The 14,299-nt window shown below is 36.2% G+C and overlaps 1 protein-coding gene across 1 annotated transcript in view; it reads left to right on the forward strand.

The window, feature by feature from the left end:
* DOK6 (docking protein 6) overlaps positions 1–7,516 on the forward strand; it is a gene marked incomplete at its 3' end in the record, with an annotated part of 135,706 nt that extends 128,190 nt beyond the window's left edge. The window contains exon 6 of the mRNA XM_010287608.1: positions 7,327–7,516. Coding sequence (XP_010285910.1) covers positions 7,327–7,516 — 190 coding nt within the window. The remainder of the gene's footprint in view (positions 1–7,326) is intronic.
* Between the last annotated feature and the right edge of the window lie 6,783 nt (positions 7,517–14,299).

Consider the following 14,299-nt stretch of genomic DNA (forward strand, 5'->3'; position numbering starts at 1 on the left):
TGTTCTCCTGAGATGAGCTTTCGATTTCAGAAGGGAAGACACCTGATTCCCTGTGACATGAATGCAACAATATGGTTTGAAAATCAGTTTGTTCCAAAGGCTGGAAAAATTGCTTGTTTGATGTGTAAATGTCATGGCTAAAAAGCCATATATTCGTAAGGCATTTCTGTCATATGAAGATAACAATTTATGGTAGTGCAGCAATCTGAAAGAGCTGCTCTTTTATAGTTCTGAGTTGTTCAGTAAGTGCTAGTAAGACCTATTTTATTGTAGTTGCAATGTTGCTTGAGCCACCAGCAGCAAGAAAATCTGCACTGGTGACAGCTAAAAAAGTCAAACTATAGATCTGCACTGCTTATATCAGAGGAATAATAGAAAAGACATCTAAACAATTCTTGTGCAAAGCACATCAGTAACAGAAAACTTCTCATTGGATTTAAACTCTGTTATTACTTTCAAGAAGTATTACCACAAGTCTTACCGTGTATACTCTGATGCAGAAAATGACCCTTAGCTGTTGGGGTTTTTTTACATTTAAGACTCACAACTAGTAGCTGCTTAGTTTGCAATGATATGCAGATTCCAATAAAAGTGAGATTTGAAATGAAACTTCTGTCACTCTCCAACTATTTTACCTTCTTTCTCCTCCAAATCTGAGTGATTTGTGTACCTCAGCCCTACAGCACCAACCCTGTTTCTGTTTAAATTTCTTTTCACACCAGACACAGTCTCTTACTGTTTATGAATGTCCATTTAGATTATTTGATAGAGAATGAAAATATAGTATTAAATCAAAAGCAGTGAAGGCTATATGAGCCTATTCAGATAACGAATTTAGTATAATGGCAGTGGAGCTGTCTGTACAATGATAAGACAAATAATAATACACACTTATAACTCCAGGAAAGAAAATCTGGACTTGGTTGGATCTGGTAACATTGCGGACAAGTAGTCTTCAAAGCAATATCCTGTGATACACAAACATTTCATATTCCTTAGGTTTCTCAAGCTGCTTCTAGAGAAAGTAATCATGAATGTAGAGTGCTGTCTTCATTTGGAAGTGGAAACTTCCTTTTCAGCTCTCAATGCATTTGGAAGCATTTGTAATACACCTCAAAATATAACAACAAAAACAAATCTGTTTTTTTTTAAATATTTTAACCTGCCTGCCTGTCTTCATATCTAGAATTAGACCATGCTCATGATTTTTTTTACAAAATATCACTCTTTCCAAGCTGAATACTTGTACTAAATCATATTGTATTAAATTTTACTTGTAAAGTTGATGTAAACAGTGAAGAAACTAGCAAAGGCAAAAATACAACTTTTTAAACTGAAGAAAAGGCCTGATCCATCTTTTGCTGCTGTAGCTCATTTATTGTTTAGGTAACATGCCTGTGATGTCAATGTGATGCTTTTCTATTATGTGTTACTAGTGCTTTGTCTTTTTTTTTTTTTTTTTCCCATTCATTATAAAGCTAATTTTGATTTTAGAAGTCTGGAAAAGTTTAAAATATACTTGATTTTTTTTACTTTTACTACCTGCCTAATATATATAAATCAATATCTCATAAACTTACTTCCTTTGTAAAGTTGTTCCTCTTTTTCATAACATTTGTTTTACCTTCCTTTTTTATTTAAAAACAGCAGTTTTGCTTCCTGAGTTTTAATTGCAAGAAACTCATTAATTTCTGTAGCTTTTCATAGTGAACGTCCTTGAATCCTCAAAAGAGGTTTATGAGTTATTTCTTTATGCTACTTATTGAGATTAGTAACTACAGCCAAGGCATAGACTCTTTGTAATCACGTTCACAGAGCTGACTTGTTTTAAGGCATTTTCTAGGGTCTGTAGAATCCCTGTTTGTGATTTACTACATGAAAGCATTTTGCATGTTTTTTATTCATCTTCTGTTATCCTTAATCCATTTTTATACTTCGTTTTAAAAAAAAAATTAAACCAAACATAGCCAGATTTATTCAAAAAAGAAAGATATTTACAATTTTAGTAGCTGATTAATCCAGTGAGATTCCAGATTCTTCTCTACCTTACTACATATCAGTGAAATAATTTGAAATAATTTCTTTATCATAGCCTTTATATTTTCATTGATACGTTAATAAAAATTTCAATACATCTTTAATGCAAGCAAAGCAGAATAATTATAAACAAAGGGATAAAATTAATTCTGGAGTCCTGGTTCCTTACTGTGTAAAGCAGGAGAGAATCATTCTAAGAGACCTGACATATGAATGAACACAAAATGCTGTGAATTCAAGACTTAAAGGTTTCTTTCCACCTGAAAATTAGCTACAGATGATCAGTAGCAGAAGTCTCAGACATGTAGGAGGAGTCACTTCGAAATAGAGACTGAATGTTTGCTTTTAAAGCCTTTTCTTATATAGACCCTATCAACCTGACTGCCTCCTTCCATAAGTAGCTTTTCCCTCTCATTAAAGCTGAAATGAAACAAGGCATCTGGATTGCAAGATTGCAATGTTGTCCGGTCAGTTTTCCGACTGGGATGATTTAGGCTAAGGAATCCAGTGATAAAAAGAACCAGGATCATTTGGCCTAACAGTCATTTTGCTTCCCCAGTACAACTGGACTTTAAGCTGAAATGCTGACAGCATTTCAGAGTTGCTGCCAAGTCTCCATCTCAATCAACATGCTCATTTTAACAAAGACTCTCATGCTTCTGTGCTCTGGAAAACGTTACTAAAAGTCATATTCTTGCCAAAGCCCCAATGCTAAACACCTTTACATGCACAAAGTGCATGATGAAGCATTGCTCTGCTTTTTCAAGGAGGTGGGAAAGAGCAATTACATGGAAAAGAGTGGAGTAATAAGTGTAGCCGTATATCAGCATTTTTTTCTCATCCTGGCTCCCCATGCCCTGTACTTTGCTCTCACCAGTTTTAAAGGAGGGAGGAGGATAGTGAATCTGAATGCTGAGGAATTGCACCTGCTCAGTCTCAGCCTTGTTTGTCCAACAGGATAGCATCTACTTGTTTGGTTTCTTCCATGTCCCTATTTTCTGTGTCCCTCTAACTTATATTTTACTTAATCTTACAACCCAGTGAACTGTTTTGGTTCCTATATCAGGGCCATATATCAATTAATCCTTACACATTTCTTTTCATGAGACATCTGGTAGGCTATATATCAACATCTCACCTGTGATAGTGACATCTGGATAGTCTTAGCACTTTTGGTTCCCTTTTTGGGGGGGGGCATCTTCAGGCAGCCCCTCCAGTGCACTGAGGTAATTACAGTCTAAGACCTGGGCTTACAATGTGTTGCAGCCTAGCTTTGGTCCTCAGTAGTTACTGAATGAGACGGTTGAAGTATATGGGGAATCGTCTTGTCACTGATGCACTTTGTCTTCCATTTGGTTATGGTGTATCCACAAACACTTATGCTGTTATTTAGCGAATGCTTGTAGGACACAATTTCTTACTTTTACACTTCCTCTAACTTTCTAAACAGCACTAGTAGCTTTCAACTAAATATTCACTGCATTATAACCACACATTTTATTCACACTTTTTTCTCATGTCATCAACACTAGAGTTACATTGATAAATTAACCCTTCCATCCTTCATGCATCTACCTCAGCTTCCTCCACAAATCAGGCTCAAACAACCCCCGAGGCGTTGTATCAAACTGTGGCAAAGTCACATTCCACCTCTACTTCTCCCTAAAAGACATCCTAGGATTCATACTCATACTCCTCCCACTCATAACCTTAGCCCTATTCTCACCCAATTTACTGGGAGACCCAGAAAACTTCACACCAGCAAACCGAGTAGTCACACCCCCTCATATCAAACCAGAATGATACTTATTCGCATATGCCATCCTATGCTCAATCCCTAACAAACTAGAAGGAGTACTAGCTCTAGCTGCCTCTGTACTACTCCTATTCTTAAGCCCTCTCCTTCACAAATCCAAACAACACACAATAGCTTTCTGCCCACTCTCTCAACTCCTATACTGAACCCTAGTCACTAACCTTCTCATCTGAACATGAGTGGGCAGCCCACCAGTAGAAGACCCGTTCGTCATAATTGGCCAGCTATCCTCCCTCACCTACTTCACCGTCCTCCTAATCCTCTTCTCCATTACTGGAGCCCTAGAAAACAAAATGCTCAACTACTAAAAATATTCTAATAGTTTATAAAAAACATTGGTCTTGTAAACTAAAGGGTGAAGAGGTCTTGTAAACCGCTTCCCAAAAGACCTTATCCCACTCACATGTAGACAGTGTCTGACCCACAGAGATGCTGAATATCGTATTCGATATGAGCCAGAGATTCTGGTGACCGAATTCAGCTGGGATCCCAAATCTAGCCTATGATTTTTTGTTCTTGCCTGTATGAGTTTAAAGGCAAAACTTGCCTCTCAAAACTGAATGATTGTACTACCATTACCTAGATAGCTGTTCAAACATTTTCTGAAATGGAAAAATTGGACCCTGCATTTTAGTTCCTAAAATCATTTAGTAGTATCCACACCTTTCCATGTCCTCAGTCTTCCACTACTCAAAAGTATCAGCTTTTGTTTCAAAAGCAAATATATCCATCTTCAGTCTTCTCCAGCCCGTATGTTTGTACACTTGGTTTTCTTGCCAATTTGAGTAAGTTCCAAGGGTGCTATGTTTTGCCCTGCAGCTGATGTTCAGTTTAATCAGACATATTTTCTTTAATCCATGACACCTCACCTTAGACACTGACCTCCCATGCAAAGTCAGGAAATGTATCTGACAGTTTGAGTATAGCTTATGTCCTGAATATCCTTCATGCAATAATATCTTCAAACACTTCAGAGAAGTTGAGTGTTTCATGAGTATCCTGGTAACTTCTAAAGCAAGTTGAAATATTCTGTGCTTTCAACACAAGAGTTTAATGTTTACTTCAGAAAATAATTTTACCATCCCATTTTCTCTGCTGTCTGATGCATTCTGTCAGTGAAGACAGGGAAATACTATATTCACCTATAGCAGTCCCATTCCCCTATAGACACATTGTGTGATTTCACATAACGTAAAAGAGAACTGGCTGATATGTCAGTCATTTGCGTCTTTCTTTCAAACAGAAGAGGTAAGTAACAGTAACAGCATGACAATGCAAAATTGGAGTCTAATATATGATAAAAGCATAGCTGCGTAGCTTCTAGGTTTTTTTGCATGACCATCACAATGGCATACAGATACTAAAAAAGGACGCATATATATACACACATACATTAAAAAATTTATAATTCCATTGCAAAGTATAAGCTATCTTATTCTCTACCATTCCCTTCCCAATGCAGTCATTGACCCATACTCCCATGTAAGTCTTTCCATTTACTTCAGTAGGCATTACGTTAGACCTGTGCCCAATGCACTCCTCTGAGGGCTAGGGGAAATTCTTTGCAATGATCTCAGCAGCATCTGCTAATCTATTTGTGCTGTGTGTCAGAAGACTTTTACAAAACATTAAGAGTTTCACACTTGGGACCTTAGTCATAAAATGAAACTTTTAGGGCTAACACCCATTAGTGTGATTAATGAGAACTAGAACCTGGGAGAAGAGGTTGAATGGCTATGAGACTGAATGAATCAGCTGGGGAGTCATTAATAGGACAAAATTAAATTGACTGAAACAGAATAACATTGGGAATGACAAGTTTACTTATAGCTATGCAGGACGGCAGTTCTTACTGCTCACCCAGGAGTTCCCTGCTTCCATTAATTCCTTAGACAAACTTTTGCTACTTTATTGATACACATACACATACTCCACACACACTTCTAACATATTTTATATCAACCCACTTATTTGCAAAATTTTCACTGGTTTTTCAGAAAAGTATATATAGTAAATGTTTAAAAATAGAGACAAAATGCTTGTGATATTGAATGTTGAACACAATGGGAAGTTGCATCTAATTTTGACTGTTATGACAAATTTCTCTCACTTTATTTTTATTTATTTACTCTTCTGATTACTTTAAATTCCCTTATTTTTTATGGGGACACCATGAGAAAATTCAGTGCAAATGGTGGATTAAAAATGTTCCACACCAAACTGTCATTCATTTATTAAGTAATTGGAGACACTTTTCCTCTCAGGCATCCCTTTAAAGTACATTTTCCCAGTACTGTTTATTGAATGAGCATTGCTCATGCTCATACTTTAAATCATTCTTACCTTTTTTGTCAACACCCTTCAGTGCAATAGCATTGACATTTTACATTTCTATCCTATTTCAAAAATGAAAGAAAATTGTGAAAGGAAGTTGTGAATCAGCTGCAATCTCCCATATTATGCTATTAAGCCCTAAGATTTCAATGCCTTTACAGTTAAACTATAGGCTAACACTTTCAGCTGTACAACCTGAAATTTAACTGAGTTTTTCATTCTTTGTAGAAGAAACTAGTAGAAACATTAGTTATTCTTCAAAGAAAATTGCGTTTTTATTTAAAATTCTCTTGCTATTACTGTGATTTACTTCCTTCCATATGAGTTAATGGTGGTTTATATCATCTTGGCTTTTTCCTTTTTTCCTTTTTTTTAAGGATAGTTTTTGCATTGCTTATTAAATCACATGCACTTCATGTGCATTCAGGCACTTCAGAAAATTGCTAATGCCTTTGACCTCTTACTGCAATGAGTGCACTTTGCAGTAGAAGTGCAGTTGATAGCAATTGATGTCATGACCATTGTAATATATGGTGTTGAATCAGATTTTTCAAGAAAGACACAGATAATTAAAAATGTTATTAATTTGACAGATGATAAGGAGTTTGGCAAAAAAATAGAAACCGAACACAAAGAACGGTATTATTAACGAGCTTCAGTAAGTAAACCCAGGGTTGCAATTTCAAGGACAATTTTTCTAAGAGGCAATGGTTCTACATACGTGTTTTGCCAAGATACCTATAGTTTCATTTTTTGAGAGAGGAGTCCCTGTCAGAGTTCAAGTCATTGTGAATTTTGATTTGCAAAGAGTCATGGACCTTAATGTGAGGATAAACGGCTTCAGTTAAGCTGCTGGGGACATCTGTCAAAGAGGACTATGCAGATCAGCTGTGAAAGATGTTTCAGTCTGCTGCATTATTTATAATGAAAATGAAATGAAGAAGATTCTCCTCTTATTCCTCTCATGTATACTAGCAAGGCTTCTTTGACATCAGTGGATCCTCACCTCTGTTCAAGACTAGAAATTTGGTCTTGATTTCTGAACCATCAGTGACTAAATATTTTAATTTTTTTTCCCCAGTATAAAATCTTGCTTTAACTGGCGATACCTTATTTTGTGTTGTGTTTTTTTTTTCCAGAACGATTCAATGTGTATCTTATGCCTACACCAAATTTAGATATCTATGGGGAATGTACAATGCAGATCACACATGAAAACATCTATCTCTGGGACATCCACAATGCCAAGGTCAAGCTGGTCATGTGGCCTCTGAGCTCTTTGAGGAGATACGGACGTGACTCAACATGGTTCACATTTGAGTCTGGAAGGTAAGAGCTAAGGAGAAGCAGCAGGAAGAAATAAGCAGAGGTTTTTGAGAAGCAGCCTGATAAGTTAGATTAGCCTCTCATTATAAGGAAAGATGGAATACATGGCTTCTCCATAGACTTCCATTTGTTGAATATTACTTTTCAATATATTCGACCCAGTGTTTGAAACAAACATTAATACATCTTATATTTAGTATGAGCTTAAGCTTCCTCTGACTTTTATTTAATTGCAGTTGAATTGCATTCTTAAGGTTTATGAGTCTCACTGTGCTTAAACACTAGTGTGATATAATTTGAGTACTTTTGATGAAGAAGAAATTAAGTCTGGATCATGGAAAAATGTTCATCGTACAGTATGAATGGAATAACTTCTGTTATGGTAGATATTAGTCTTTTTGGATGTTCCTGATGACTGATTGCCACCCTAGAGTATAATTGCAAGCAGGAGTACAGAGAACATTGTGAACCCATAAAAAGGCTACCTTTTTTTTCTGCCTGCAGTTTTAATCCTCGTTGCCATTTCCATCTTCAGATCAGTTTTAAATGTCCACGGAGCTCTGTTTTGCCCTCTTTTCACATCTTTTTAATGCATTTTGTATCTTGCTGTTAGGTCCCACTACCTTTTCTGCGTTTCTGTGCAGAAATAATTCTGCAATTATCTCTGTCTTTGGTGATGTTTCATCTTGTATTTTATGATTCTAGTCTTTTCTAAGCTCGTACTCCCTTATGCTGAGCCTGAATTTTCTCAAGCAATCTGTGAAATTACAGGTGTCTCTACACTCTTGGGTTAGCCACATTGCCTTGTTAAAAGTCTTTATATGCATTTCGATGTGTACTTACTTATTCAATATCATTAACAAATATTCACAAAAGTACAGTTGGTGATCACAAACAAAAACATGGATCAAATGGACCCTGCAACCTAAGGAGGTAACGATCAAAATTCCTCTAAGTTTCTTATAGATGGGAGTTACCACTTAACTAGTAACTTTGTATATTCAGACTGATGTCACCAGAGCATTTTAGTGCTCTGCTACTTTTCTGTTATGACTTCACCATTAAAAATCACTATTCTTTTTTATTTAATATCATTTTACTAAAAATTAGCAATGAATGACCCGTGTTTGAATGATTAAGCTGTGAGGCTCATTCAAATACACAATTTTAGTAAGAATAATTTGCTAAATCGTTCCTTCCCCCGGGCCTCAAACTAACTCATGTGACATTAGTTCAAGAAGCATACTTACAGCAATAGCAGAAAGTGAATAAAATGCCAAAAACAATGAACTGAATAGTGTTCTGGGGAAAGCCAACCAAGCAAGCAAGCAAAGAAACTAAACGCCTAGGTTTTAGTTTTATCTCATTCTTTGTGAATATCCCACTCCTCTGACTCTTTGGCTAAATTTGTATTTGCAGGTATGCATTTTATTAAAGGGGAAGGGGTTTATTTTTGCATAAAAAGGTAATGATTGAAGACTTACTAATGTTTACTTATTCAGAGTAGTATATCTGTCTGCGAGTTGACACACTTTTAATTGATTCTGAAGGAAACTATCTTTGGAAACGGGAATCATTGTTTACTACAATTAAGCTGCTAAAACTAATTCAGAATAATCACTTAAAGTTGATTTATTATACATATCTCAAAATGGCACACATGTAGGTGTTTCATTCTCTGTGTTTAATTATGAAAAAAGTCACTCCATAGTTAAATTCTTTTTTTTTTTTTTTTTTTTACAAGATAGTTGCTTTCTGTACTGCTCTATTTTTATCTATGGCACATCAGTACTAACAAACTATGTATCGTGTTTGTATATGTTCAAGTAAAATATGAGTTTTATCTCTCTGCTTTTTCAGGCCTCCTACAGTATTTTAATTCCATGCTAGTATCTGAATATCATCGTCTGCTACAATCCATGGACCATGCAACCTGATGAAAAGGGGATTGTTTTTCTGTGGTTTATTATTATGAGCTAGCTCTGCCTTTATCTGTCATGCTTATTGTCTTTGATCTAATTCCTCCCCTTTGATTTTTTGGGAGTGCTTTATCAGTCTGATTTGGAAACGCATAAAAACTAGATTTATACTGGCAGAAAAACGTAGAGGTAAAAAATAAGACTGGAGAAAAGTCAGTATCTTCAATAACACCTGAAGACTACATAGGGCAGCACTAATGCTCATGTCAAAACCTGTTCTTGATTTGTTTGGTTTTTATTTTTTAATCAGCATCTTTCTCATCTTTCTGAACATTGTTTTCTTTGTCCCTTGATCTGCTAGAACCTTAATGCAGCAAATTCCTGATGCATGCTGTCTTATCAGAAATGAAGTGCTCATCCATATTTTAAGAGAACGTTACACAGTAAAAGTGTTTTTGCTTTACTTTTTCCCAAAGGCTTAAATATTAAATGTAGACAATTGCTTTAAAAGCAATATTTTTAAATAGGTTCTTATTTTTTACTGAGTTTTAACACCTTTGCAGTATATATGTGTGGTTTGCATGAACATTAAAAGCTCAGTTTTATATATTTATTATCCATACTCAGTTTTAGTATTACTTTGTTTAAGAAAATAAATTCCTCCCATTAAAATAAAGACATATTCACAAAGACATACTATGACAAATAAATGGATGAAAATTAAGCTTTCAGACAATTAATTAATATTGCTTTGCATTTAAATGGAATATGGACTCAGATGTACAAAACTAAACTGTTCACTTGTCCAATGAAATGTAATAACTACACAGCTGGGAGGATGTCTAAAATATGGGAGGGATGGACACAGATTCTTTGAAACTGCTAGATTTTTCTGTTTAGTTTTGCACTGAATTGGAGTTTGTAAATATGTATCTTTGCACTACTTATGAAGTTAGAACCATCCTTATTTTTCATTATTTAGTGAACCAAGGAAAGGAAATATTTCTTGCACAGTGATTTACTTAATTTGTCTTCTTCCCTATCCAAACCCTGCTGAGATTCGGGGGAAGCAGTTTTGTGTCACTTAGTTCGATGCCAGATGGAGAGATTCACATTATTTGAAGTACCTGATTAGGGATAATCCCATGCAATCTATCCATCAATCAGAAAACAGGAATTCACAACTCCGTTAGGCACTACAATAGCTTTGTACTGATTAATACTGTGCATCTAAGACAGCCTAGCATTCACTTTTCCAAGAGCCAGGCTTTCCACCTGAACAGCTTCAGATTGGCTTGGGAGTTCTAATGTTGAATCATCAATGTCAACAGGGTTTCCTTAATTTATGGACATGTATAATGTATTCAGACACCTCATTCTCATTAATTTAGGTATTGGGTGTGTTGGAGACACTATGCCTCAGAATGCAGTTGATCTGCATGAGTGCACTTACTTCTCTTCAAACTGTTGGAACTGCTGCTCCACATACACGGGCATTAGTCCTTGGCTGTCTCTGATTTTAAGCCCCTGAAATGGGAAGTGTGCTCCTTAGGGCACCCCCACCTCACTGTCCAGGTGAAGGTACTGTAAATTTGCACTGGATTGCATTAATTACATGCAAGCCAAGAAACATGCCAGCGAAGCAGTAAAACAGGTACAGATGAAATATCTCATAGCCCAGATCAGGTGTGAAGATACTGTTTTCAGACTCCTGCCAAAGTTACGGGATTTGTTTTGCGGATATTGTAAAGCAAACAATCCATAACAAAGGCCATAAGCAACGTTTAAAATTCACTGTCTAGAAACTGCAAAAAGCAGTTGTCCAAGCTTTCCTTTTAGCAAAACAAGCTGGCTGAGGTACCTTTTCAGGAGCATAAGAGGAGATTCCTAAGAATTCAGAATTGTTTTTCATCTCTTGGGGTGAGGCACTGAGAAAAGTAAACACATACGGACTCTTTGTTCCTTTTGAAATATTCTTTCTTTTGCTTTGGTGCAGTTCTGCCATTTACATTAAACAGTATTTTCTATGTATGGAAGATGTCTGGTCAAGTAGATTAAGTGCTGGCCAGAAGTATCCAACAAAATAGCCAAAGTCAAGCTGAAGACAAGTTAAACACAAGCCCCAGCCAAACTTTGTCAAACATTTTAAGTTTCCAGCTGAGTAGAGACATGGAGGCAGTAGGTTTGTTCTTGGAGTTTTGAGAACAGAAGGAGCCACAGATCCATGACACACTCCTTTTTCTGAAATATATGTTCTTCTATTTTGTAGACAAGACATTGAAATTTAAACAACTTCAAGTATTTCTGAGTTTATTCATGCTCTGCATTCAGAGACCCATTGAACCACACTAAACTATTCCTTTTTTTTTTGCCTTTGATTTTGTTTTTTTCTTTGTCAGAGAAAATCTAATGAAATATGGTATTCTCTGTCTAAGATCTGGAATCTGTTTCTTTTCTTGAGAAAAATATTAAGCTCAAGCACTGCAGAGCAGTGACATGAGAATTTCTCAGATTTTTTTTTCCCTTTGTGCGACCCAAGACTGACATACTCATTTTCTCAGTTGTAGATACACAGATGGTAGGGTTATCTGAAGCAGAAAGTTCAGTGTTTGCTTCAGGCACTACATCTGACTGAAATCTTTCATTTGTCCATCAGTCTTCGGTGGTGATTTTTGGTGTTAATGTGAAATGTATTAGTCAGTTAACCATTAAAGTTAAGTTTCAGGAAGAATCCTCTTTTTTCCTTATGCGGGGAGAGGCCCCTTACGTATGTGCCTGATGAGATAGTTGTTCTGTGACTTCATACACTCATGTATGTATCAACTCAGGTCTCTACCTCCCTGAAGAGAAGCCTTTAATTCCTGATTGTTGATTTATTATCTAAATTGTGGATTAAGTTTATCATAGTGCCATAGAATTATAAATCATATATTATTAATCATTCTAAGTATCATTACAAATCATAAGCTTGTGTCCTAATTTCAGCTGGGATAGAGTTCATTTTCTTGCTAATAGCTGGTGTAGTGCTGTGTTTTGGATTTAGTATGACAATAATGTTGAGAACACACTGATGTTTTTAGATGTTGTAGCACTTACAGTCAGTCAAGGACTTTTCAGTATCCCCTGCTCTGCTGGCGGGGAGGTGCACAAGAAGCACGGCCAGGACAGCTGCCCCAGGCTGGCCAAAGGGGTATTCCCTACCATATAACGTCACGCTCAGTTTATGAACTGGAGTTGGCCGGGGGCAGGAATCGCTGCTCGGGGACGGGCTATCGATCACCAGGTGGTGACCAGTTGTTGCATTGGGCATCACTTGTTTTTGCATATTCCTTTGCAAAATAATTATTACTATTATTACTACTGTTACTATTACTACTACTGTTACTACTACTATTACTGCTATTATTATTATTTCCTTGTTCTTCACTGTTCTATTAAACTCTTTTTATCTCAACTCATGAGGGTTTTTTTTCCAATTCTCTCCCCCATCCCACCTGGGAAGGGGGAGCGAGCAAGCAGCTGTGTGGTGCTTAGTTGTTGGCTGGGGCTAAACCACGACAGCTTGTCATAGAATTTGTAAATCACTTTGGGTTGAGCAGCAGTATGAGCACTCATGTGCAGCTGCAATAAATAGTTTTATCATTTCATATAATAACATACAAATGTTAGCTCAGAGCTCTCAGTATGCCACACTTAATAGTTAAGTTTGTTAGGACCTTTTTCTTCTTTTACTCCTTTGTAATATTTTAAAAAAGCCTAATTACCCATGGTGTGAATTTTCTGTGATTTTGTTTTACCTCTTTTCTCACTGTCTCTTTCCTTCTTTCTCATATTCTTTCCCCAAGTGGTATGTATTGCTAAAATCTGAAAATAACTTTAAAAAAGAAACAGGAATCTCTTGTGTGTATCCTCCCTTTATTTTCTTCAGTAATACCATAGCTCTGATTTTAAGAAAAGTGGCGTTTTTACTGCTGAACAGGTTTAATTAGTTACTGGTATTTAGCAGTGCCAAGGTTATACTGTAATATGTTGTAATTGTAGTTCCATTCCAACTTCATTCCAACTCTCAGTATACGTTCTGCCAAATTCTTGACCTGGAATAAGTTCTGTGTTAGTCATCTGATTCACTTACACTCTACTTTAAAAAGGAGTTGTGTGTTTAACTCATCTACAGGACTCTTACTCCCGTTTTGATCATCGTACCTAATCTAAGAACTCTTTTACTAACGGAAACTAATATAGCTTGTTGTAAGTGACTTATAAAGTGCATATTTCATTTTCACTCTCCAAGGCTCCTCTCAGACTGCTCTAGTGTGAGTAAGTCACAATGAGTTCCACCAAAACTCACATGACAATGAAATTCTCTACAGTATAACTGAATATGACAGAGAGAAGGGATTATATACAAGCTTCTTTATCCTAAATTTCTATTGCACCTTCTAAAGTGTTCTGCTTTTTTTTAGTCCCTGATTTGAAAATTCAGCCATGATATACATACCTGCAAAAGATTTTCTCCAACTGACAAAGAATGCCTGAGCCATTCCACTTTGCTGTGAAAGCTCTAATTTTGATAAGAAAAACAGTGGCGCCTCAAAATAGACAATATAGTAAAAGAATAAAGTTAGCTTTATTGAACTGTAATTTTATCACAAATACATTGAGAAGTCAGTGACTCCTAGGACACAGTAGCAAGCTCCACAGATGAGGCTGTGTAGCATAGTAATGAACAAATTTATAAATACCAAATTGTTAGGAATGAGCACATCACTAACTCATTATTCAGCATTGCCTAACCACTAAGTTTCCTTATGAATTTGCACTGAGTGACATATATGCAGTTAGAAAAAGAGACACCTAAAGTTTGTGC

Source organism: Phaethon lepturus, unplaced genomic scaffold (assembly GCF_000687285.1).
Source record: "Phaethon lepturus isolate BGI_N335 unplaced genomic scaffold, ASM68728v1 scaffold3525, whole genome shotgun sequence".
Classification (NCBI taxonomy): Eukaryota; Metazoa; Chordata; class Aves; order Phaethontiformes; family Phaethontidae; genus Phaethon; species Phaethon lepturus.